A 25717-nucleotide genomic window follows, 5' to 3' on the forward strand; every position below is an offset into this window, starting at 1 on the left:
CAACATGGTGAAACCCCACCTCTACTAAAAATACAAAAATTAGCTGGGCGTGGTGGCGCACACTTGTAATCCCAGCTACTCAGGAGGCTGAGGCATGAGAATTGTTTGAACCTGGGAGGTGGAGGTTGCAGTGAGCCGAGATTGTGCCATTGCACTCCAGCCTGGGTGACAGTGAGATTCCTCTCGAAACAAACAACTTTCAAAACAGTTTCTAATATAGCATTTTCTTTTTTCTTGAACACTCTGAAGAGACCAAGTATAAGATTTAGTTTGAAAACTAGTGTGGGATTTATTTGAAAACAATTCTTTTAGGGGACTTTATTGTGTAAGCAGTCTCTCACTTTGCTGTGTGTTTGGAACAAATACTAAGTTAACTCTAGTATGCAGTTCCTTTTTTTGTAATCTTTGATACAACTGGGGTAAAAAAATTTTTTTTTTTTTAATTTTGTTTTTTGAGACGGAGTTTTGCTCTTATTGCCCAGGCTGGAGTGCAATGGCGCGATCTCAGCTCACCACAACCTCCGCCTCCCAGGTTCAAGCAATTCTCCTACCTCAGCCTCCCAAGTAGCTGGGATTACAGGCATGCACCACCATGCCCAGCTAATTTTGTATTTTTAGTAGAGATGGGTTTTTTCCATGTTAGTCAGGTCCATCTCAAACTCCCAACCTGAGGTGCTCCACCCGCCTCGGCCTCCCTAAGTGCTGGGATTACAGGCGTGAGCCACTGCGCCCAGCCTGGGGGTAAATTTAAGTTTAGTTGCCAAATTTTTTTGGCAGCGCATAAATTTGCCAGATACTTGGGTGAAATAGATTCTTGGAAGATTTATTCATTTGTGCCAAAGTGTTTTCCTATTTATTTGGTTCCTTAGACTTTTCTCCGAGTGGTAGAAACACAGGGCTGTAGAAGCCTGTATGGACTTTTAGGAGCACTAACAGAAATCCAGGGTCCAGAGGTGGTCATCAGTCCATAGACTGCTGTAGTTATTAAATCCACGAAGAACCTTGAAAAGTTAACCTTGTTAATTTCAGATGAAAATTAAAGTCAGTTTAAAGGTTTCCTACATGAAAATTGACTAGGTTTTACACTGGCAAGGACTGAAACAGAATGTCTCCAGTTACTTCTAAATATGTAGTATTTGTAACACTAGGGATGTTAATGTTGATAAAATGGTTCTGTGCAGTCATTTTGCAAAGCAGTGGAAATTAGATTTTTCTGCAGGGTTTCACAAAAATGTGAAGCAATATGTAGCCCGTGATTCAGAGGGGAGAATGTAATTCTCTAATCTTCCCACTTAATCCATTTCTCTAACCATACATATGATACTTTGGCCTCTCTTTTTTAGAGAAATTATGGCAAGTCTGCAGGGCGTGGTAGCTCACGCCTGTAATCCCAGAAATTTAGGAGACCAAGGTAGGAGGATCGCTTGAGCCCAGGAGTTAGAGACTATCCTGGGCATACGAAAAATTATTTTTTATGTTGGGATGGTGGCACCCACTTGCCCACTTGTAGTCCCAGCTACGTGGGAGGCTGAGGCTAGAGGATTGCTTGAACCTGGAGATTGAAGCTGCAATGAGCTGTGATCCTGCCACTCCTCTCCAGCCCTGGGAGACAGCACAAGCCTGTCTCTTAAAAAAAAATAAATAAATAAAAAGCCACATATATCTATATATGACAAATCCTCAAATTGTGAATATTAATACTCTCATACTTCTGACTACCTTTATTTTAGAAAATCACCTGATAACATTAATTAGTATTACCAATGTTTGTACTTTGTAATTATTAAATGGAGGAAGAGTATTATAAGTATTGTTATCAATATAGTATATATTATGAGTATGTTGATGTGGGCATCTTGGCATCCAGTATGTTCATATCTTGTTTTATATACAATTTTATATGATTTGTTAGGCTACACTGTATATTATAAAACTAGACAATATATATTAGGGTCTGGAAAATATAGAGTAGGGAGAAATTTGTGGATAACAGAATCTTGGCCAATTAAATTGATACTGGCATACCAATGGGCTGTGCGGGAGCTTGAGACTGCAGGGAACTGTGATTGTGCCACTGCAGTCTAGTCTGGTTGACAGTGAGACCCTGTCTCAGCAAAACAAAACAATAGGGTTGGGTGTTGTGGCTCTGTAATCCCAGCACTTTGGGAGGCTGAGGAGAGCAGATCACCTGAGGTTAGGAGTTCAAGACCATCCTGGCCAACGTGGCAAAACTCCATCTCTGAAAAAATAAAAAAAATTAGCCAGGCATGGTGGCAGACGCCTGTAATCCCAGCTATTTGGGAGGCTAAGGCAGGAGAATGGCATGAATATGAAAGATGGAAGTTGCAGATCGTGCCACTGTACTCCACCCTGGGCGACAGGGAGACGGAATCTCAAAAAAAAAAAAAAAACCAACAAAAAACAATGGGCTGGGAGCAGGTAGTCAAAGCAAAGGAAGATTGAATGGTAAAATTCATAATTTAAAGGAAAAGATCATAACTTATCAGGGAAATGGAATTTTTATTTACATTGTGTTTGGAAAAACTTAATACCTATATATGTTGTTTTGTTTGAGACAGAGTCTCCCTTTGTTACCCAGGCTGGAGTGCAGTGTTGTGATCTCGGCTCACTGCAACCTCTGCCCCCTGAGTTCAAGCGATTCTCCTGCCTCAGTCTCCTGCAGCACCCACTACCCTGGCTAATTTTTGTATTTTTAGTAGAGACAGGTTTTGCCATGTTGGCCAGATTGGTCTCGAACTCCTGACCTCAAGTGATCCACCCGCCTCGGCTTCCCATAGTGCTGGGATTACAGGCATGAGCCACCACGGCTGGCCTATGTTACCTATATATGTACAGAGGATATTACGTGCTGCAGTGGAGGAAGTCTTTGACAACTTTATAATATATTAACTCATGTATTTCATTCAGTAATTTCCTAACATGATCTTGGTGCAGCTTACTGAAGGAGCCTTGGCTGTGATCCTAAGTAATTAATGTCTTTGCAACTATGATGCTCTAATAGTTTTCTGGATACAAGCCTTTAGAAAAGCCCCTCTAGTATTATTTTCTTTCCCTTCATTTCCTCACATCCCTTCAGCTCTTTGTTCAGGCAACCCTACGGTTGCTTATCCAGCTCAAGGACAGTCTCCTTGTTAGTTTATTTGATGTGGTATAGTCTCCAAAACTGTAGAACCTTTGAATACACTGCTACATTGACTTGGTCATTTGTCCCTAACCCTTCAGTTCCTCTGTCATCCTGTCAATTTTTGAACTTTTATATCTTTTGAGTACAAGTTACATTATTGACACCATGTATATATGATATGTTAATAAATACTGGGCACTTGAGAATCTGAAATATAAAGGTATAATGGAGGTAAGAATCTAAAACAGTGACATTATTGAACGTAACTTTAGATGAGTTACTAATTGGCATAGCACTTTTTTATGAACTTTTTATTCTTACTTGGCGTGTGATTAGAAAATTTTGTGCTTAATCCTTATATTTCTCTAAACTACTGCCATAAAGTCAATACACATGATTTTTATTACAGCTTTGAGGTAATTTGATAAAATTTACCTATTTTAAGTGTTCGGTCATTTTTAGTATATTTACAGAGTTCCAAAATTTACAATTGTAGAATAATTTTACAATCTATAGGTAATCATGTAACAGTCTAATTTTAGAATATTATGTCACTCCAAAAAGAAACCTTATGCCCATTAGTTAGAAACTCCCATTTGCCTGTCGTCTATCTCTTCACTGACCCCTCTCCTCATCCCTAAACAACTATCAATCCATTTTCTATTTCTATAGATTTTCCTGTTCTAGATAATGTTTCAGTTTCATTCATATTGTAACATATATCATCCCTTTTATGGTGAAATAATCATTGTAGAGCCATACCACATTTGGTTTATCCATTCATCAGTTGATGGCTATTTAGAGTTGTTTACACTTTTTGGCTATTAAGAATACTTCAAACATTTGCATTCATGTTTCTGTGTGGACATAGGTTCTCAGTTTTCTTAGGTATATACGTAGAAGTGGAATTGCTGGATAATACAGTAACTTTAGCTTTCAAGAAATTGCCAACCAGCTGGGTGCTGTGGCTCACACCTGTAATCCCAGCACTTTGGGAGCCCGAGGCAGGCAAATCACGAGGTCAGGAGATCGAGAACATCCTGGCTAACACGGTGAAACCCCGTCTCTACTAAAAATACAAAAAAATTAGCCGGGTGTGGTGGGGGGGCCTGTAGTCCCAGCTACTTGGGAGGCTGAGGCAGGAGAATGGCATGAACCCAGGAGGCAGAGCTTGCAGTGAGCCGAGATTGCACCACTGCACTCCAGCCTGGGCAACAGAGTGAGACTCCGTCTCAAAAAAAAAAAAAAAAAAAAGTTTTCCAAAATGGCTTCACCATTTGACATTCCCACTAACAGCATACAAAGGTTCTAATTTCTGTAATTCCTTCCCAATTCTTACTGTCTTTAATTTTACCCATTGTCTTGGGTGTGAGTGTGCTATCTCATGGTTTTGATTTGCCATTTCCTTAATGAGCATTGGTTTTGAGAATCTTTATATGTGAATCTTAGCTATTTGCACATCTTTGGAGAAATGTCTACTCAAATCCTTTGCACATTTTTAAGTTGGATTATTTTCACTTGTAAATTTTTTTCATATATTCTAAATATGAAATCTTATAAGACATCATTTACAAATATTTTCTCCGATTCTGTAGGTTGTCTTTTCATTTTCTTGATAGTGTCCTTTAAAGTCTAAAAGTTTTTAATTTTGATAGTTAAGTTGTTCTTTTTTCCCTTACACTTTTGGTGTGATATCTAACCCAAGGTCACAAAGATTTACTACTATGTTTTATAAGTGTTTTGTAGTTTTAACTCTTAGGTTTAGGTATAATTCGATTTGAGTTAATTTTTTGTGTGGTGTGAGGTAAGGGTCTAAAATCATCCCTTTAGAAAAAAATAAAGTCATCCTTTTATGTGTTGATAGTCCATTGTTACAGCATCACTTATTGAAAACACCTCTTTCCACATCAAATTGTGTTCTAGTAACTCTTATCAAAAATCTATGACCAGCTCTTTTTGTGCCATCAAAATGGTGCACATGAATGTCCTGACCATTGCTCTTAAGAGCATCAACAATGTCAAAAAGAAAGGCAAACATCAGGTTCTTAGAAGGCTGTGCCCCAGTGTTGTTGTCCAGTTTCTGACTGATGATGAAGCATGGTTACAATGGCGAATTTGAAGTCATTGAGATCAGAGCTGGGGAAATTGTTGTGAACCTCACAGGCAAGTTAAACAAGTGTGATCATCCTCAGATTTCATGTGCAACTCAAAGATCTAGAAAAGTGGCAGAATTATCTGCTTCCGTGTCATCAGTTTCGTTTCATTATTTTTTTTTTTTTTTTTTTTTTTTTTTTTTTTTTTTTTTTTTTTTTTTGAGACGGAGTCTCGCTCTGTCGCCCAGGCTGGAGTGCAGTGGCCGGATCTCGGCTCACTACAAGCTCCGCCTCCCGGGTTTACGCCATTCTCCTGCCTCAGCCTCCCGAGTAGCTGGGACTACAGGCGCCCGCCACCTCGCCCGGCTAGTTTTTTGTATTTTTTAGTAGAGACGGGGTTTCACTGTGTTAACCAGGATGGTCTCGATCTCTTGACCTCGTGATCCGCCCGTCTCGGCCTCCCAAAGTGCTGGGATTACAGGCTTGAGCCACCGCGCCCGGCCTCAGTTTCGTTTCATTATACTGACAACTTGGGCTGGCATCACAGACCATGAAGAAGCACGATGAATCTCTCAATTGCATTCCGTGGGTCTATATGCCTCTCCTTATGCTAGTACTATACTGTTGTGATTGCTGTAGCTTTGTAGTACGTTTTGAATTTGTGAAGAAAAAGTCCTAATTTTTCTTTGTTGACTATTCTGGATCCTTTGTATTTCCATATACATTTTAGGTTAAGTTTTGTCCATTTCTGTATGAAAGACAGCTGGAATTTTGATAGTTATTTAATTGCATCTGTAGGTCAATTTGGTGGTATGGCCATTTTAACAATATTAAGTCTTGCCCAGGCATGGTGGCTCATGCCTGTAATCCCAGTACTTTGGGAGGCTGAGGTGGGCAGATCACTTGAAGCCACTAGTAGTTTGAGACCAGCCTGGCCAATGTGGGAAACCCTGTCTCTACTGAAAATACAAAAATTAGCCAGATGTGATGGCACATGCTTGTAATCCCAGGTACTTGGGAGGCTAAGGCACGAGAATTGCTTGAACCTGGGAGGCGGATATTGTAGTGAGCTAAGATCGAACCACTACACTCCAGCCTGGGTGACAGCAAGACTCAGTCTCAAAAAAAAATTACATTTATGAACATGGGCTGCCTTTCCATTTATTTAGATGATTTTTTCTTTTAACAATGGTTTGTAGTTTTCAGTGTGCAAGTCTTGCACTTTTAAATGCTTTTTTATTTTTGATGCTATAGGGAATAGAATTGTTTGATTTTTGGTGGTTGTAGTGTATAAAAATGCAATTGATTTATCCCTGTATTGATCTTATGTAACCTTGCTGAACTGGCTTACTCGATCTAGTAGTTTTTTAGTAAATTCTTTATTTTTCTACATATAAGTTCATATTTGTCTTTATCTTGTCATTTTTATAATGTAAATTATTATTGCTGATTCTTATTTCAGTAATCCACAAAAGACCTTAAAATTTAGAATTTAGGGGTTTTTTTGTTTTGAAACAGAGTCTCACTTTGTTGCCCAGGCTGGAGTGCAGCAAATCTTGGCTCACTGCAACCTCTGCCTCCTGGGTTCAAGTGATTCTTGTGCCTCAGCCTCCCAAGCAGCTGGAATCACAGGCATGTGCTACCATGCCTGGCTAATTTTTTTTTTTTTTTGAAATGGAGTCTCGCTCTGTCGCCCAGGCTGGAGTGCAGTGGCACAATCTCAGCTCACTGAAAGCTCTGTCCCCCCAGGTTCACGCCATTGTCCTGCCTCAGCCTCCTGAGTAGCTGGGACTACAGGCACCTGCCACCATGCCCGGCTAAATTTTGTATTTTTTAGTAGAGACGGGGTTTCACTGTGTTAACCGGGATGTTCTTGATCTCCTGACCTCGTGATCCACCCACCTTGCCCTCCCAAAGTGCTGGGATTACGGGCATGAACCACTACGCCCGACCTAATTTTTTTTTTTTTTTTTTTTAATTAGAGACAGGACTTTACCATGTTGGCCAGGCTGGTCTCACATTCCTCGCCTCAAATGATCACCTGCTTTTGCCTCCCTGAGCTACCATCCCTGGCTAATTTTTTCTTTCTTTCTTTCTTTCTTTTTTTTTTTTTTTGTATTTTTAGTGGAGATGGGATTTCACCATGTTGGCTAGGCTGGTCTCGAACTCCTGGCCTCAAGTGGTCTGCCCACCTTGGCCTCCCAAAGTGCTGGAATCACAGGTATGAGCCACTGTGCCCCGCCTAGAATTTAGGTTGATGAAAAATTCTTACTCTCATGCTCTGTCAGGTAGATATATGACTTTTTAAATTTTTCTTATGGTTCCTTGTATACAGCAGGTAATCATAGTTGTGAAAAATAAGGGTAAGAATCCAAATTGTGTTGTATTTAAGCCTAATCAGAATAGATGGTACCTTAGATGTGGAATATAATTGTCATTTATAACCTTAAATTTCTAGTTGTGCAACATTTACTTTGGCTGGTTTTATCTTGATTATATTTTGAGAGTACTAGAGACCTCAGGCTTAATTTATAGAAGGAGATCTTTAGGCAAATGGAATAGAATATGGCAGGACAAAGCTGTGAAAGTAAGTTATATGCTGTGAAAATGACCTTTTATATCTAGTCTGGAAAAGTCTAAGTAACCAGTAATGAAATCTGTGCAGAAGTCCTGATGGTCTTTGAGTATTAGACTTGCTATCTATCTGAGCAAACACCATCTTTGAGTGAATACTAGTTGTATAGGAGGAAAGTAATGAACCAGAAGTCAAGAGTTTGAGTGGTTCTTATAGTTTGGCAAGAGGTAACTTATGTGACCCATTGAGAAATTATTAAACTCTTAGCTTCTGTTTCTACCTCTGAAAATGAAGAGGTATGGCTGAATAGTGGCTAATGTCCTACTCAGACCAAAAGTTTAGCATTTCTTCTTTCTCTAGTCTCATAGTTGCCCATGAATTGACTTAAAATCTCACATTATGATCACTTAGTAGCCTTTAAAATATATTTATATCAGTGTCTGGGTTTTGCTTTCTTGAGTTTCTAATTTTTAATTTGTTGGGGTAGTATCTCATAATAGAGAGTTGTTTAAAAAACAACCCAAGGCCGGGCGCGGTGGCTCAAGCCTGTAATCCCAGCACTTTGGGGGGCTGAGACGGGCGGATCACAAGGTCAGGAGATCGAGACCATCCTGGCTAACACGGTGAAACCCCGTCTCTACTAAAAAAAATACAAAAAACTAGCCAGGTGAGGTGGCAGGGCCTGTAGTCCCAGCTAAGGCGGCTGAGGCAGGAGAATGGCGTAAACCTGGGAGGAGGAGCTTGCAGTGAGCTGGGATCCGGCCACGGCACTCCAGCCTGGGACCGACAGCGAGACTCTGTCTCAAAAAAACAACAAAAAAAAAAAACAAAAAAAACCCCAAAAAAACTCAAAAACTCCACTGGTGATTCTTACTTGCAAATTAGTTAAAGACCGCTGCTTTAGCAACATAATAGGTTAAGGGCAGCTTAATGTCAAGTAATAGTTTCAGGCTCCCATTGTTTTTAAAATAATGAAATATGGTGATGAAAATAGCAAGAATGAAGTAATGTTACAGCATTTTTACTGTTTATGAAGTAATTTGATATGTTAAGTCACTGAAGCTGAAGAGCAGTTCTGTGAAACTAGGAAAGTGCTGATTACCCCCCAGTTAGCAAATGAAGGAATTAAGTGACTTACTCAAGGTAGCTGTGCTAATTAGAGACAGAGTCTGGGACTGGAGGCACATCTGACTCCATTCTCATTAAGCCATCTGGTAGGATTATGTATGACAGATAATCTCAAAGACTTTTAGTCCTTTCTGTTATGTGTTTATCTTTGAAATGGGACGATTACCAACTCAGAAAGATGAATAAAAGTTAATAATCCTAAGTTGCGAGTCTATATTACTCTTTAGACTGATGACTTTTAAAAAATTCCCTATATATTTTCAGTTATGAGTTTTAATTATATTAAACTGCATATGTAATATGAATTGTGTAATAAAAGTAATTTTTTAATAATGGCCACCAATTGAGGTAGAAAACAGACTAGGTGGGAACAGGGTGAAACTAATTGCATAATATGGTAATGACTCGAGATGTCACATAAAGTTGGGTGTTCACTTGGCTGGTGTTCCTTGGAGGTTATGGTTGCAGATATACCTGAAGACCCATTGATCAATTTTCTCCCTTGTGTTAATGGTGATTGATTTAATTTTTTATGTATCCCTTCCAACTTCTCCTACCCCCATTTTTTAAAAGGCAAGAAAATATAAATAATGGGCACTCTAGTACTTTGATTCGCTGTAGTACTGCTGTGCTATTCCTCATGCTCATATGGGTAGACAGTTTATTCTTTGGTGCAATCACTTTGGATACTTTTGGTCTCCGTAGCTGTGGTTCCCATTAGTTCTTTGTATGCGTGCCTCTTCATGCCTTGGTGTTCCTGGTAGCTAGCCTGTGAATCATCAGAGAGCTGGGCCTCGGAAGTGGTGCTTTGTGGTGGAGTTGACATGAGGCTTACTTCTGTCCTTCCTCTCCTCTTAAGAATCTCAGGGATGTGAGGAAGCCCTGTATGTAATTCTGCACTAAGCTCTAATCTCACTGCCTTTCAACTTTTGGCTTTTGTGGTAACGTGAGACAGAACTGCTGTGGTTTTCACCTGTCTTAGGAAAGACAGCTCTGAGAAGTATAAGAAAGGTTGCCTTGAGAAATTCTGTTTCCTTAAGTAACTAATGTTTTTATAGTAAGTATTCAACATTGTCTATTCCTATTGGTTCACTGTGCTTTCTCTTCCTTTAGCCCCCCAGGTTCGCCTAATAGTCTTGGCTACTTCCCTACAGCTGCTAATCTTAGCGGTGTCCCTCCACAGCCTGGCACGGTGGTCAGAATGCAGGGCCTGGCCTACAATACTGGAGTTAAGGAAATTCTTAACTTCTTCCAAGGTTACCAGGTCAGTAGCTTGAAGGAGAATAATCCTCAGTGCCCTTATTAAGTTGATTTACCTAAAGAATGCAGCCAGGAAAGAAACAAATTCTATGAAACTTGTGTATGTATATATGCTAATGGATTTGCTTATGGAAACAAATAGATCTGGAGTCACTGTGGGGACCAACTTCAGACTCATCCCCTTGTCAAAAATTAAGGCTTTTCCATGCTGTCTTAAGTCTTCCAACTTAATCTTTTAGTTACTTTTTGAAAAGTGAGCTACTTTGGGAAAGCTCTTGAGGGCATGCAGCAGTATAAGTGTTTACATCTAGAATAGGATTGGCTAAGGGGTTTTATTCAAAGTCAAGTGTCAAATCCTTGACTAAACCAATAAGTACTTAAACACGGATTTTAAAGGTGAGTATTTAAACATGGTCAGAGGCCCCTGGATAACCTGAAGAAAAAAAAAAATTGCCTAACTCCTAGGAGACTCATGAGTCTTTAAGTGGTAACACCTTAGAATGAGCTCTCAGGTGTTTGGCGAGCCTTTCATATTTATTCTTGTGACGCTAATGTTTGCTCTTGGCAGTTTTTTCTACCTCAGTCTGTGTCCATCAGCTGTTTTCTCAAATATGCTAAAGAATGAGATGACTTTTAGTTAAGAGTTCTTTAACAGTGAACATTGTCATCCCATCTAAGCAGATACCTTTCTTTCCTCAAGTCACATAATTACCTAAGTCTTGAATTCCTTCTTTCCTGCCATGTCTAAAAACTAAGTGACTTACAGTCTTTTTATTGTACTAATAGCAAAAACTGTCCTCTTTCCTCCTAGATCTGAACGTTTCTTGAGTCTTTAGAGTTGAGAAGCTGTTTTCGGAATAATAGTCACATTCTAAAATAGCCCTGAGCATTTTCAGTACAGCATTACAAGGGTTGTGTCTGTAGAGGCTAATTGATGATTACAATGGGTTTACGAGCTTGGCATCTATGAGTCATGGAGGACTGTGATCTCAGCTAAAATTATCTCAGGGGTGATGCTACCGGCCCAAACTTACCAAGTGGCTATCATTTTCTCAGGGGCTTTTAAACATACAAAGGACACTTTCTGACAAAGAAAATCTATGGCTCATAGTGAAAAGCTGAAGGAAGGTGGAGGTCAGTAGATACTCCTCCCTTAGCAATTTTGCTGCCTTTAGAAGACTTTGAAAGGGATTAAAAAGTTACTTTTTCGGCTGTGTGTGATAGCTCACGCCTGTAATCCCAGCACTTTGGGAGGCTGAGGTGGGTGGATCACGAGGTCATTAAATCGAGACCATCCTGGCTAATGAAACCCTGTCTCTACTAAAAAAAAATACAAAAAATTAGCCAGGCATGGTGGCGGGTGCCTGTAGTTCTAGCTTCTTGGGAGGCTGAGGCAGGACAATGGCATGAACCCAGGAGGCCGAGCTTGCAGTGAGCTGAGATTGCGCAACTGCACTCCAGCCTGGGTGACAGAGCGAGACTCTGTCTCAAAAAAAAAAAAAAAAAATTACTTTTTAAACTTCCTGTCTGATTCGTTAGATTATAAAAGGAAGATTTTACTGAAAACTTATTGAAAAGGTTGCTTATTATGGAGAAAACATTTTGACATGTATTTTATTTTTTCCATTGTTTTCCTAGTGAAGAAAGTTCAAAGAAAGTTTCGGGTTTTAGTACTCAGCTCAATTAATTTCTTTTTCGTTTGTTAGACTAACAAACTTTTACATTCACACTGAATAGAATTAGGTTGCCTTACATATAAATTAGTAATGAGATGAAGCAAAATTGCTCTTTATTATTAAGAGTGTCGGCTGGGCATGGTGGCTTACACCTGTAATCCCAGCACTTTAGGAGACTGAGGCAGGTGGATCACTTGAAGTCAGGAGTTCAAGAACAGCCTGACCAACATGAAACCCTGTCTCTACTAAAAAGACAAAAACTAGCCAGGCGTGGTGGCATTCGCCTGTAGTCCCAGCTACTCAGGAGACTGAGGCAGGAGAATCGCTTCAACCCAGGAGGCTGAGGTTACAGTGAGCCAAGATCACGCCACTGCACTCCAGCGTGGGTGACAGAGCGAGACTCCATCTCAGAAAAAAAGTGTCATGGCTGGCATTTGTGGGTATTTATTTTACCACAACCATGCAATAGGGATTATTTCTATGTTTATGACTAAAAGATTCACATTCTTCAAAATTGAGATAACATAACTTCAGTCTGTAGCAGTTTTTCTTTTTAGTAACTTCTTAGAACCATTCAAGGTTGAAATAGAGTTGTCCAGTATAACCAGAAAAATAACGATTATGCAATATTATTTCATCTCAAGGCATTTGGCCTTCGTTTCTGAAGTGCTTGGAATTTATGAACTGGAACAGTGAGTTAGGATTACATAGGAACTTCAGTTATCTAATTCAACCTATCAGATTATTCTGATAAGTAATCTGAGCTTTGAGGCAGTCGTAATGCATGCACTCAAAAATCTTTACACCTAACCCAATTTTGTATCATTCTTACATAAAACGCGTATTTTCTACTATCTTGAAGAGTCCATGCCTTCTTGTTTCGTGTTCTCAGTTAAATTCACTATGGGGTTCCATCTTCTTTAGATTTGGCAACCAAGACGATAAAATCAGCGGATGACATTTTTAAAAAACTGTTCACTTAAGGGTAATCTGTGTTTACCGAGAGTGCATATATTGCTGTTGCTGGCTTAATGGGAGGTTTTAATTTTATTTCTAGTTATTTTATATAATTATGTAATTATATAATAACTAAGCAAATCTCCAGGCAATAATTGGTTGAGTAAATAAAATTTCTTTTTTTTTTTTTTTTTCCGAGACGGAGTCTCACTCTGTCACCCAGGCTGGAGTGCAGTGGCACAATCTCAGCTCACTGCAACCTCCGCCTCCTGGGTTCAAGCAATTCTCCTGCCTCAACCTCTCAAGTAGCTGGGATTACACGCGTGCCACCATGCCCAGCTAATATTTTGTATTTTTTTAGTAGAGAGAGGGTTTCACCATGCTGGCCAAGCTGGTCTTGAACTCCTTACCTTGTGACCTGCCTGCCTCCGCATCCCAGAGTGCTCGGATTACAGGCATGAGCCACCGCACCTGGCCTATTTTTCTCTTTTCTATCTATTCTGAAGCTGAAGAAATTTGATGGTCTCTGATTCTGTCTCTTAAAAATATATATCTTGATGTAATAATGGCATATATAATTTTATAAATTATCTTTAAATATAATTTTTTATGTATTTTCCCCCAACCTTTAACAAAATTTCTTACATAAAACTACTCTAGGCCAGGCGCAGGAGCCCAGGAGGTCAAGGCTGCAGTGAGCCATGATTGCACCACTGCACTCCAGCCTGGGTGACAAAGAGCAAGACCCTGTCTCAAAACAAAATTTCTTACATAAAACTACTCTAGGCCTGGGATTACACCCGTAATCCCAGCACGTTGGGAGACCGAGGCGGGTGGATCACCTGAGGCCAGGAGTTCAAGACCAGCCCGGCCAACATGGTGAAACCCTGTCTCTACTAAAAATAAAAAAAAAATTGCCATGCATGGTGGTGCACGCCTGTAGTCCCAGCTACTCTGGAGGCTGAGGCAGGAGAAGTGATTGAACCCAGGAGGTGGAAGTTGCACTGAGCTGAGAATGCGACATTGCACTCCAGCCTGGGTGACAGAGCAAGACTCCGATTAAAAAAAAAATAAGAGGGCCAGGTGTGGTTGTTCCTGGCAACCTGGTTGCTCCAGAGCAAGACTCTGTCTCAAAACAAACAAACAAAAAACTACTCTTTGTGTCTTCCATACTTCATCTGGGGTGGAGGTAAAGCCAGAAAGACCAAGGATTTACAAACTACCATGAAAATACTTGATAATGAGGATGTCATTCTGGTCCGTAAAAGAAACGTGTGTATATTTTAGATAATACTTTTTCATACTGAATGGACACTCAGGTATCCTTACACAAGTCCTTTAACATTTTCATTTGCTCTTTGTACTACCTTTTACCGTCAATGCCTTTTACATTTTCAATAGATGCGAGTTTTTGTTTCTCTTCAAGTACTGATTGTTTCTTTGGACCTCTCACTCCTAGCAACTTTACTTGCTGCCCTACTGGGAGAATAAGACTGATATTATAAATACATCTAATGCTATCTAAAATTCACTGCGTTGTTTGGAGATACTGGGTATTGGGCTTATTGTACAATGCCTTGCAAATAACTAGTGCTCAAATATTTGATATTTAATCATACTTGCAGTAGCATGAAAACAGTACTATGCAAGATCTGAAGAAATTGGTCTCCTAAGAGACCAATATGTGTGTGTGTGTGTGTGTGTGTGTGTGTGTGTAATCCATGTTTTCAATCTAATGTCCATCCTAGAAGGGACTCTTATGGTATATAAACATGTTAAGAAATAAAGATTTGGGTTAATAGATATGTATATGGCTTGTACCTGTGTTTGTTTCCTCCTGTCTAAATGTCCTGTACTTTCATTGGTAGATCTATTTAGTTGAAATATTATCCATAGTGACAGTTTGTCCGTCTTTTGATCCTGTTTGTTTTAACTTGCGTTTTAGTATGCAACCGAGGATGGACTTATACACACAAATGACCAGGCCAGGACTCTACCCAAAGAATGGGTTTGTATTTAAGGGCCCCAGCAGTTAGAACATCCTCAGAAAAGAAGGTAAGGCTTTATGATGTGCAAGTTAAATTATAAAGGGCCAAACAAATAGAGATCAAGATTCTGAAGGCATTTAGAAATCAACTGAGAGAATCCTTCTTTTCTTCAGTGTAATATAAAATATCAGATATCCTGGAAGGAATGGAGACTAGAATTAAGTTTGTCATCTAGGCACATAGAATCTAAGCAACATTAATGGATCAGAGTTGTTATTGTGGGGCAAGGGAAGACTTTTCCCTTTGGACATTCATTTACTATCTCTCATGTGGAGTACAAGTTGGGTATTCTTTTTTTTAATTCAGGTAAAAATTACATAACATAAAATTAACCATTTTAAACTCATTTACAACTCAGTGGTTTTTAATATATTCACTACATTGTGCAACTACTACCTCAATGTAGTTCTAAAACATTTTTGTCACTCCCTGTTCTCTCTCCCAATAGCTCCTGGCAACTAATCTGCTTTCTGTCTCTGTGGATTTGGCTATTCTGGATATTTCATATAAATGGAATCATACATGTGACCTTTTCTGTGTTTATCTGTTTAGGTTCACCCTTGTAGCACATGTTAATGCTTCATTTGTTTTTATGACTGAATAATATTTCATTTATGGACATATGACATTTATCCACTGATAGGCATTTTAATTGTTTGCACTTTCTGGCTATTGTGAATGGTGCTGATGTGAGCACTCACGCATAATTATTTGAATATCTGTTTTTAATTATCTTTGGTGTGTACCCAGGAGTATAATCACTGAGTCATGTAGTGATTCTTTTGGATTGGGTATATTTTTCCTGTTTCCTCTTTTAAAAAGATTGTTGGAGAATATACACAACAAAACTTAACAATTTTAAAGTGTCCAGTAGCATTAAGTGTACATTCACATTGTCGTGCAACCAGGTACCGCCATCTACCTCCAGAACTTTCTCATTTTCTCCAACTAACATTCTGTACCCATGAAACAAGAATTCTCCATTGCTCCTTCTCCCCAGCCTATGGTAACTACCATTCTACCTTGTCTCTATGAATGTGACTATTCTAGGTAGTCCTAAGCAGATTGATTTGTCCTTTGGTAACTGGCTTATTTATTTCACTTAGCATTATGTGTTTAAGTAGATTTGGGCATACGTTTACATGTGCTTTAATCCAAGATGATTGGAAGGTTTTTTGTTGCATGTCTTTTTCCTTTTCTAGAACTAAATGTAGACAACAGGAACCCTGATAAGTTTCTTTGAAAATAGTCTTCTAGATTAATGTTTTGAGTCCAGTTTCTCCTCAATCCCCATTAATCCACAATCTTTTTCTTAAAGGATACTGGCATTCTTTGAGGCTTCTTGGGAGATGTAGTTGTAGGGATGTGTTCAGGAATTGATACTGGTTTTTATTCATTTTTGATTGTTGAGTTTTTTGAAGTTGGCATGCTGGCATGCCCAATTCCGTTAACATTTTCATGGCTGTGGACCCTGTGGGCTTTAACCATGTGGTTTCTAAACTGGAAATGAGGTTGCCAATACTTTGTCATCATTGAGAAATAAGAATTTGCATCTTAGCCCTTTGCTCTGAAGTGTGGAAACCCCAGTTCTAAGTTAGAAGTGAAGATTTTTTTCAGATCTGTCATTTTCAGTGAGGTTTCAGGGTACTTGGTCCTACCAAGGAGTGTCACGTACGAATGCTTTGCAGTGGTAATGGGTGTTCTCTAGTCTTTGTCTCAGTGGTGAGAATACATTGTTCTAGCCTGTCGATATCCATTTTGGTCCGTATTTTCTTTTCATGTGTTCATTGTTGAACACAATGTTGTCTATGAATTTGATTAACACAGTCTATATTTTTAAATGAGTATACTGAATAAGAAATGACTAGAAATGGAAGCTTTTGACATTATACCAGAAATGTCCTAAACTGACTATGAACCATTACTCACCACCTCTAGTTTTTTACCCTATATTTATATATTTGGAGTCATGACAGAATAACAGATCGGCTGCTGTGTTCTAATCCTGATGTCTGCATCTTTTCATCATAATAAAGTCAGGTGCCCTTATATTACAAATTTTTAAAAATACAGATCAGGCTAAGAGCAGTGGCTCATGCCTGTAATCATAGCACCTTGGGAGAACGAGGTGGACAGATCACTTAAGCTCTAGGAATTTGAGACCAGCCTGTGCAACATGGCGAAATCTTGTCACTACAAAAAAATACAAAAAAATTACCTAGGTGTGGTGACATTTACCTGTAATCCCAGCTACTCTGGAGGCTGAGGTAGGAGTGTCAATTGAGCCCAGGAGGTCAAGGCTGCAGTGAGCCATGATTGCACCACTGCACTCCAGCCTGGGTGACAAAGAGCAAGACCCTGTCTCAAAACAAAAAAAAAAGGATAGATCACTGTGTGAAATACTTGGCATAACTTATCTCATTTAATTATCTTACCAACTCTAGGAGATAGGATTATAAAAGTATTGGGTGCTCATTGCAAAGAATTTGGAACAGAGAGACAGGTATAAAGAAGTCACTAATAATCCCACCACCCAGAAACAAGCATAATAAATACTTCCTTTCATCCTCTTATATGCTCATGCAATTTTGGACCTTGTTTCTTTCCCCTTAACCTTGTATTGTTTTTATTTATATATATATATATATATATATATATATATATATATATACACACCACCTCCTTATCAGTATCAAATTCATCATCATAACCGAGTGGCTCATGCTTTTGTAAGTACTTACATCCACAGTTTCATTTGAGACACAGCATAACCCTGCAAGGAGGCATCATGGGCCCATTTGACAGATGAGGAAATGAAACCCAGAGAGGTTAGGCAACTTCCACAAGTCATACAGCTAATGATGAAGCTGACAAAAAGATCCACGCCTTCTGCCTTCACTCTGAGGACTCTTTTCTGTTAACCAAACAGTAGCATGGCAAACTGCTTCCAGTGGACTGCATGGTGGACCCTGAGATGTATCCACGTCCTGATCCCTGGAACCTGTGACTATTACCTTCTATGGAAAAAGCTGTAATGAGGTTCTTGAGAGGACAAGTAGATCATGAATTATCTGGCTGGCCCCTAGATACAATCATTTGTGTAAGAAAGAGGCAGAGGGAAATCAGACAGAGACACATACAGAAGAGGAGGCAGCAGTGTGACCAGGGAGGCAGAGATGAGAGAGCCGTTGACACAGCTCAGGAGTGTTCCCAGCTACCAGCAGCTGGAAGAGGCAAGGACCTGACTGCTCCCTGGAGCCTCCAGAGGATACGCAGCCCCACTGACACAATTTCTCACTCCTGGCCTCCAGAATTGTTAGAGAATGAATACCTCTTATTTTATGCCACCCAATTTATGGTAATAGCAGTGACAGGAAACTAACAATATTTTTAAAAATATATTAAAAGGGCCAGGCACAGTAGCTCACGCCTGTAATCCCAGCACTTTGGGAGGCCAAGGTGGGTGGACCACGAGGTCAGGAGATCGAGACCATCCTGGCTAACACGGTGAAACCCATCTCTACTAAAAATACAAAAACTTAGCCGGGTGTGGTGGTGGGCGCCTGTAGTCCCAGCTACTTGGGAGGCTGAGGCAGGAGAATGGCGTGAACCTGGGAGGCAGAGCTTGCAGTGAGCTGAGATCGCGCCACTGCTCTCCAGTCTGGGTGACAGAGCAAGACTCCAACTCAAAAAAAAATAAGAGGGCCAGGTGCAGTTGCTCATGTCTGTAATCCTAGCACTTTGGTAGGCTGAAGCAGGCAGACCATCTGAGGTCAGGAGTTCGAGACCAGTTTGGCCAACATGGTGAAACCCTATCTCTACTAAAAATAGAAAAAAATTAGCTGGGTGTGGTGGCATGTGCCTGTAAGCCAAGCTACTTGGGAGGCTGAGGCAGGGGAATTGCTTGAACCAGGGAGGTGGAAGTTGCAGTGAGCCGAGATCACGCCACTGTACTCCAGCCTGGGTGACAGAGTGAGACTCCGTCTCAAAAAAATAAAATAAAAAATTTGAGAGAACGATCTCATGGCTGTCTATAGGATCAGGTAAACACAGCTAACACCCACAACAAGGTCTGATAAAGAGGTCACACTATTCTGTCTTCTCTTGCCTTGTCCCATCCACCCAGCCAACACGTGTTGACTATCCCCTTGAATCACTGGAGATGTTGGAGATATGCCTCATTTAGCCATTCAAGATGCCCACAAACCTTTCTGGGAAAGAGACTGGGCATCTGGCTGGAAGAAATGCTTCCTCAGATGGCCAGAAAGGGTATTTTTCTCCACTTACTGTTACATTCCAAAGTTTTTTGTTTTTTGTGGGTTTTTTTGAGACAGGGTCTTGCTCTGTTATCCAGGCTGGAGTGCAGGGGCAGGATCATGGATCACTGCAGCCTCAACCTACTGACCTCAAGTAATCTTCCTACCACAGCCCCTGAGGACCTGGGTCTACAGGTGTAGGCTGCCATGCCTGGCTTTTTTTTTTTGGTCCCTGTAGAGACAAGGTCTCACTATGTTGCTCCAGTCTGGTCTTGAACTTCTGGGTTCAAGTGATCTGCCTGCCTCAGCCTCTCAAAGTGCTGGATACAGGCATGAGCCACTGTGCCTGGCCAAGTTCCAAGGTTTGTATTTGTTAGGTCTCAAAGGCAACGTCAGCCCCCAGATTTAAATCTATTAATGATATTTTGGCTAGTACATGGTAGCTCATACCTGTGCATGGAGGATTGCTTGAGCCTAGAGGTTCAAGAGTAGCCTGAGCAATGTGGTGAGACCTCGTCTCTACAAAAAATTAAAAGAGAGGTGTTGTCATGCACATCTATAGTCCAAGTTACTCGGGAGGCTGAGGTAGGAGGATGGCTTGAGCCCAGGTGGTCGAGGCTGCGGTGAGCTGTCATCGTGCCACTGCACTCCAGCCTGGACGACAGAGCGAGAGTTAATGAATGAAAACAAGTTTTACAAACTAAAGTTTCATATTAATACATAACTTCTGCTGTTGTGATTACAATAATCATAGGGACATAGGGTTTCTTTTTGGGGTTTTTTTTTTTTTTTTTTTTTGAGATGGAATCTCACTGTCGCCCAGGCTGGAGTGCAGTACTTTGATCAGTGTTATCTTTCCCCTTTTTGTTATTGGACTGTCAGCCTTGAGCAACAGGGCTTTGCTGTTTTGATGAGTGTGTTTTCTATGCCTTCCGTACGATCTATTCTAAAGAGGTCAGATTACATAAACTTTCTAAATAACAAGAGAAATTCTTACTGAGAAATTTTATGCAAAAATAACACAGTATTTACCTCTGTCTGGAGGGTTATCAGTTAATTACATGAAAATATAAAAACTGTGTATTTGATCATTTTGTAACTTTATGTTGCAAGTTATTGTGTAAGATGATTAAAAAGAACAAACTTTTTATGAGATCTTAGTTTTTCCATTTTAGATAATCTGAGTCCAGAATAACAGTAAAAACACATAGGAAGTACTTATAGTTTCCCGAGTAGCTGGGACTATAGGCGCCCACCACCACGCCTGGCTAATTTTTTCTATTTTTAGTAGAGATGGGGTTTCACCATGTTAGCCAGGATGGTCTCGATCTCCTGACCTCGTGATCTGCCCGCCTCAGCCTCCCAAAGTGCTGGGATTACAGGCATGAGCCACTGCACCCAGCCTTCAAGTGAGCCTTTCACCTCAACCTCCCTGGTAGCTGAGATTACAGGTGTTCTCCACCATGTCTGGCTGCAGAATTGCAGGGTTTTTAAGGGATTATAAGTTCATTCTGTAGCATATAGCACCAGTGGTGAAATCAAGATATCTTTAAAGACTTCTTTGTATGTAATACTTTAATGACAGTGTATTACAAAATAAAAACATGTTTTAACACAGATCTTATTTGAAAGGGAAATCAGATTTGTAAATGTCTGCAGTTGTAATTCTCAACTATCTTTAAGTGTTTGCTATAGCTAAAGGGGAAGAGGAAACATTATCTCCTTCTGAGATCAATTTTCTTTTTTTTTTTTTTTTTTTTGCTAGCAGTTAGGAGTCTGCAGTTTCTTGTTGTTGTTGTTGTTTTGAGATGGAGTCTTGCTCTGTTGCCCAGGCTGGAGTACAGTGGCGTGATCTCGGCTCACTGCAACTTCCACCTCCCGGGTTCAAGCGCTTCTCCTGCCTCAGCCTCCCGATAGCTGGAACTACAGGTGCACACCACCACTCCCAGCTGATTTTTGTGTTTTTAGTAGAGACAGGGTTTCGCCATGTTGGCCAGGATGATCTCCATCTCAACCTCATAATCTGCCTACCTCATCCTCCCAAAGTGCTGGGATTACAGGTGTAAACCACTGTGCCCAGCCTCAGTTTCACTGTTACACAGTCAAACTCCACTGGATACCACTGGGATTAAAAAGCATTTTGAGAAGGCTAAATGTTTAACTTTTCCTGGCATTTCCACATTTTATCAGAATATGAAGGCTTAATTTTCAGCATCTACAAAGATGCTATTTCTTAGTATAAATGTGCTAGGAATGAAGAAGGTGGTACTCATTGACTGTAATAACTGAGAGTCCCAGGGTTGACTGATACAACTGGATCCAAGGGTTTGCTCATCCAGGCTTACTCTCTGAGATACTCCTAGAACACTTGGCCTTCACTGGCCTGGCTTACATCCATCCCTGAAACCACAACGACCTGGGATATGCAGGGCTCTAACTGGCCATGCCTGGGCCACTTGTTTGGCTCAGTGGTATAACTGCCTCTTAGGGGCTTGAGATTAGGTGATAGGGCAGTTTTAAATTCAGGTGCTACTGCCAAAAGAGGGGTAAAATAGATATTGATCAATAGTGTTGGGTCATTGATTTTCTTATCTCAGTTTAGTATCAAAGGAGAAGCCTTTCAGCGTGTGGTATTTTAAACTGAGTGCCAAATTGTGGTCACTTTGGAAACCACATTTAAAAGATGCATCCTAACCAGTATTTCTGTGTTTTTTAAATACCCGATTTTACATTTGTACCATTTGTAGAATCTGTATTATTAAAGCAAATTTAATCTTGAAATAAATTAATCTTCATGTCCTTCTGAGACTGATTTTTTTTTTTTCTTCTTTTGCTAGCAGTTAGGAGTCTTCAGTTTCATTGTTAAGCAGTAAAACTCCATTAGATATTTCATACTGGCCATATGAAATAAGACGGCAGTCTAAAACATTCCTGTTTTTCATTTACATGTCAAAGTATGCATAACGGCCGTGTGTGGTGGTTCACACATGTAATCTCAGCACTTTATTATGCCAGGCAAGAAGAACACTTGAGGCTGAGTTTGAGACTAGCCTGGACAACATAGGGAGACCCCATCTCTAATATATATATATATATATAATTATTATTATTATTTTTTTTTTTTCGATTTAGTCTAGGACCAGGTGCTGTGGCTCACACCTGTAATCTCAGCACTTTGAGAGGTCAAGGCAGGAGGATTGCTCGAGGCCTAGAATTTGAGACCAGACTGGTTAGGATGGTGAGAATCTGTCTTTATAAACAATTTGAAAATTAGCTGGATATAGTGGTGTGCTTGTGGTCCCAGTTGTTCAGGAGGTTGAGGTGGAGGATACCTTAAGCCCAGGAATTTGAGGCAGCAACGAGCTCTGATCGCACCACTGTACTCCAGCCTGGGTGACAAAGCGAGGCCCCATCTCTTTTTGGGGGAAAAAAAAAAAAAAAAATCTGCAGTGAGCTATGATTGGACCATATCGCTCCATACTCTATCCTGGGTGACGGAGCTAGACCCTGTTTCAAAAAAGTATATAATGCCTACCAAAAGTTCTTATTTTATTCTTATTTTAAGGTTGTATGCTATATAAGTAAATCTGTATTAGTTTAAATCCTGCATCTGCCCATTACTAACTTAATCATTCTTTGCTTCAGTTTTTCCTTCTCTAAAATGGGGATAACATGGTAATCTAGGTTGTATATGGGGATGAAATAAATTTATCCATGATCCATATAAAGGTGCTAATTATCAACTAGTCACGGGCACATAGAGCATATATGTCATGCCTTATTGCTTTTTTTTTTTTTGAGATGGAGTCTTGCTCTGTTGCCTAGGCTGGAGTGCAGTGGCATTACCTTGGCTCACTGCAACTCCACCTCCTGGGTTCAAGCAATTCTCCTGCTTCAGCCTCCCAAGTAGCTGGGAATACAGGCATGCACCACCACCCCCAGCTAATTTTTGTACTTTTAGTAGAGATGGGGTTTCACCATGTTGGCCAGGCTGGTCTCAGACTCCTGACTTCAGGTGATCTGCCTGCCTCGACCTCCCAAAGTGCTGGAATTACAGGCATGAGCCACCATACCTGGCCCCTTACTGCTTCTTATTAAGTGTCTTAGAAATTATTTGGAATTTCTTATACTAGAATTTAACTTTAAAATTTTGTCTAAATGGTTTTATTTTGGTAATGATATTGAACCTCTAAGGAATGAATGAAATAGTCTCTCCAGAAAGGAGCTGAGCTGAGCAGGGAGTTGGCAACCATACATGTTAAACTAAACACATGATACTACAAAGGGTAGGAGTGGTTCAGAATGCCAACTACTGTGTAAACCATGGAAACTTCCTTGACTAGTGCTCTACTCCCAAAGCCCTTGCCATGTAAATGCCAACTATGTCTGTGTGAAATAATAACTTGGACCATCTTAAAGCTTTTTTGTCCTTGTGGAATTTGAAATCATTTTGGTGGCTGCTGAGAATGACATTTAGAGACTATAACATTTCCTTTTATCACTTTTTTTTTTTTTTTTTCAGTGTTTGAAAGATGTATGGTGATCTTGAAACTGCCAGACACAAGAAAACTTCTAGCAAATTCAGGGGAAGTTTGTCTACACTCAGGCTGCAGTCAGTATTTTCAGCAAACTTGATTGGACAAATGGGCCTGTGCCTTGTCTTTTGGTGGAGTGAAAACATTTGAGCCAGTGAAGCCAAATCCTTATAGCAAGCAGCATGCAGCATACCTGGCCCTTTGCTGATTGCAAATAGGCATTTAAAATGTGAATTTGGAATCAGATGTCTCCATTACTTCCAGTTAAAGTGGCATCATAGGTGTTTCCTAAGTTTTAAGTCTTGGATAAAAACTCCACCAGTGTCTACTATCTCCACCATGAACTCTGTTAAGGAAGTTTCATTTTTGTATATTCCTGCTCTTTTCATTTTCCTGTCTTCTGCATAATCATGCCTTCTTGCTAAGTAATTCAAGCGTAAGGTCTTAGAATAATAAAATCACAATCTTAGGAGAATGAATAAAATTGTTATTTTCCCAGTCTCTTGGCCATGATGATATCTAATAATTAAAAACAAATTAAAATACATTTTTAAACTCCTGAAGATAAATTAGAAGAAATTGTGCACCCTCCACAAAACATACAAAGTTTAAAAGTTTGGATCTTTTTCTCAGCAGGTATCAGTTGTAAATAATGAACTAGGGGCCAAAATGCAAAACCAAAAATGAAGCAGCTACCTGTAGTTAGTAATTTCTAGTTTGAACTGTAATTGAATATTGTGGCTTCATATGTATTATTTTATATTGTACTTTTTTCATTATTGATGGTTTGGACTTTAATAAGAGAAATTCCATAGTTTTTAATATCCCAGAAGTGAGACAATTTGAACAGTGTATTCTAGAAAACGATATACTAACTGAACAGAAGTGAATGCTTGTATATATTATGATAGCCTTAAACCTTTTTCTCTAATGCCTTAACTGTCAAATAATTATAACCTTTTAAAGCATAGGACTATAGTCAGCATGCTAGACTGAGAGGTAAACACTGATGCAGTTAGAACAGGTATTGATGCTGTCAGTGTTTAACACTATGTTTAGCTGTGTTTATGCTATAAAAGTGCAATATTGGACACTAGCTAGTACTGCTGCCTCATGTAACTCCAAAGAAAACAGGATTTCATTAAGTGCATTGAATGTGGATATTTCTTTAAGTTACTCATATTGTCCTTTGCTTGAATGCAATGCCGTGCAGATTTATATGGCTGCTATTTTTATTTTCTGTGCATTACTTTAACACCTTAAAGGGAGAAGCAAACATTTTCTTCTTCAGCTGACCGGAAATGGCCCTTTAACTGCAATAGGAAGAAAAAACAAAAAGGTTTTTGTGAAAATTGGTGATAACTGGCACTTAAGATCGAAAAGAAATTTCTGTATACTTGATGCCTTAAGATGCTATCTGCCCAAAGCTCTGAAAGACTTTAAGATTGGCAGTAATGCTTACTACAATACTACTGAGTTTTTGTAGCGTTGACATTTGATAATAAAACTTGCCTGTTTAATCTCAATGTTTGCTATTATTTTATTTTGTTTTGTTATTAGAAGAATTATGGTACTGATGGAAGTACATAGATAAGCCATCTCTTCCTAAGGTGGTGATAGGGTTTTTCTCTAAACTTATGTATAAAAGCTATCAATGGTAAAAGTACTCAAGATGGCCTGGCATGGTGGCTCAGGCCTGTAATCCCAGCACTTTGGGAGGCAAGTTGGATGGATCACGAGGTCAGGAGTTTGAGACCAGCCTGGCCAAAGATGGTGAAACCCCGTCTCTACTAAAACTACAAAAATTAGCCGGGTGCAATGGTAGGTGCCTGTAGTCCCAGCTACTTGGGAGGCTGAGGCAGGAGAATCGCTTGAACCCGGGAGGCGGAGGTTTCAATGAGCCGAGATCATGACACTGCACTCTATCCTGGAGAGCGAGACTTCATCTCAAAAAAAAAAAAAAAAAAAGTCTAGCCTGACTTCTAACATTTTATAGCAAGATATATTATCAGTATCACTTGTCATGCAAACTCTGTTGTTAATG

At 39.8% G+C, this 25717-nt stretch overlaps 1 protein-coding gene across 7 annotated transcripts in view; it reads left to right on the plus strand.

Annotated features, from left to right (window-relative positions):
• ESRP1 (epithelial splicing regulatory protein 1) overlaps positions 1 to 25199 on the plus strand; it is a 69843-nt gene extending 44644 nt beyond the window's left edge. For 2 of the 7 annotated variants that reach the window (XM_008001113.3, XM_008001114.3), the window contains exons 14-16: positions 10055 to 10205; positions 14780 to 14889; positions 23661 to 25199. In XM_008001113.3, the coding sequence (XP_007999304.1) occupies positions 10055 to 10205; positions 14780 to 14854 (226 nt within the window). In that variant the 3' untranslated portion in view covers positions 14855 to 14889; positions 23661 to 25199. The remainder of the gene's footprint in view (positions 1 to 10054; positions 10206 to 14779; positions 14890 to 23660) is intronic. The other 5 variants (XM_008001116.3, XM_008001115.3, XM_008001118.3 and 2 more) reach the window with 3 other exon arrangements.
• The last annotated feature ends 518 nt before the right edge of the window (positions 25200 to 25717 follow it).

Source organism: Chlorocebus sabaeus, chromosome 8, assembly GCF_047675955.1.
Source record: "Chlorocebus sabaeus isolate Y175 chromosome 8, mChlSab1.0.hap1, whole genome shotgun sequence".
In the NCBI taxonomy this organism is placed as follows: Eukaryota; Metazoa; Chordata; class Mammalia; order Primates; family Cercopithecidae; genus Chlorocebus; species Chlorocebus sabaeus.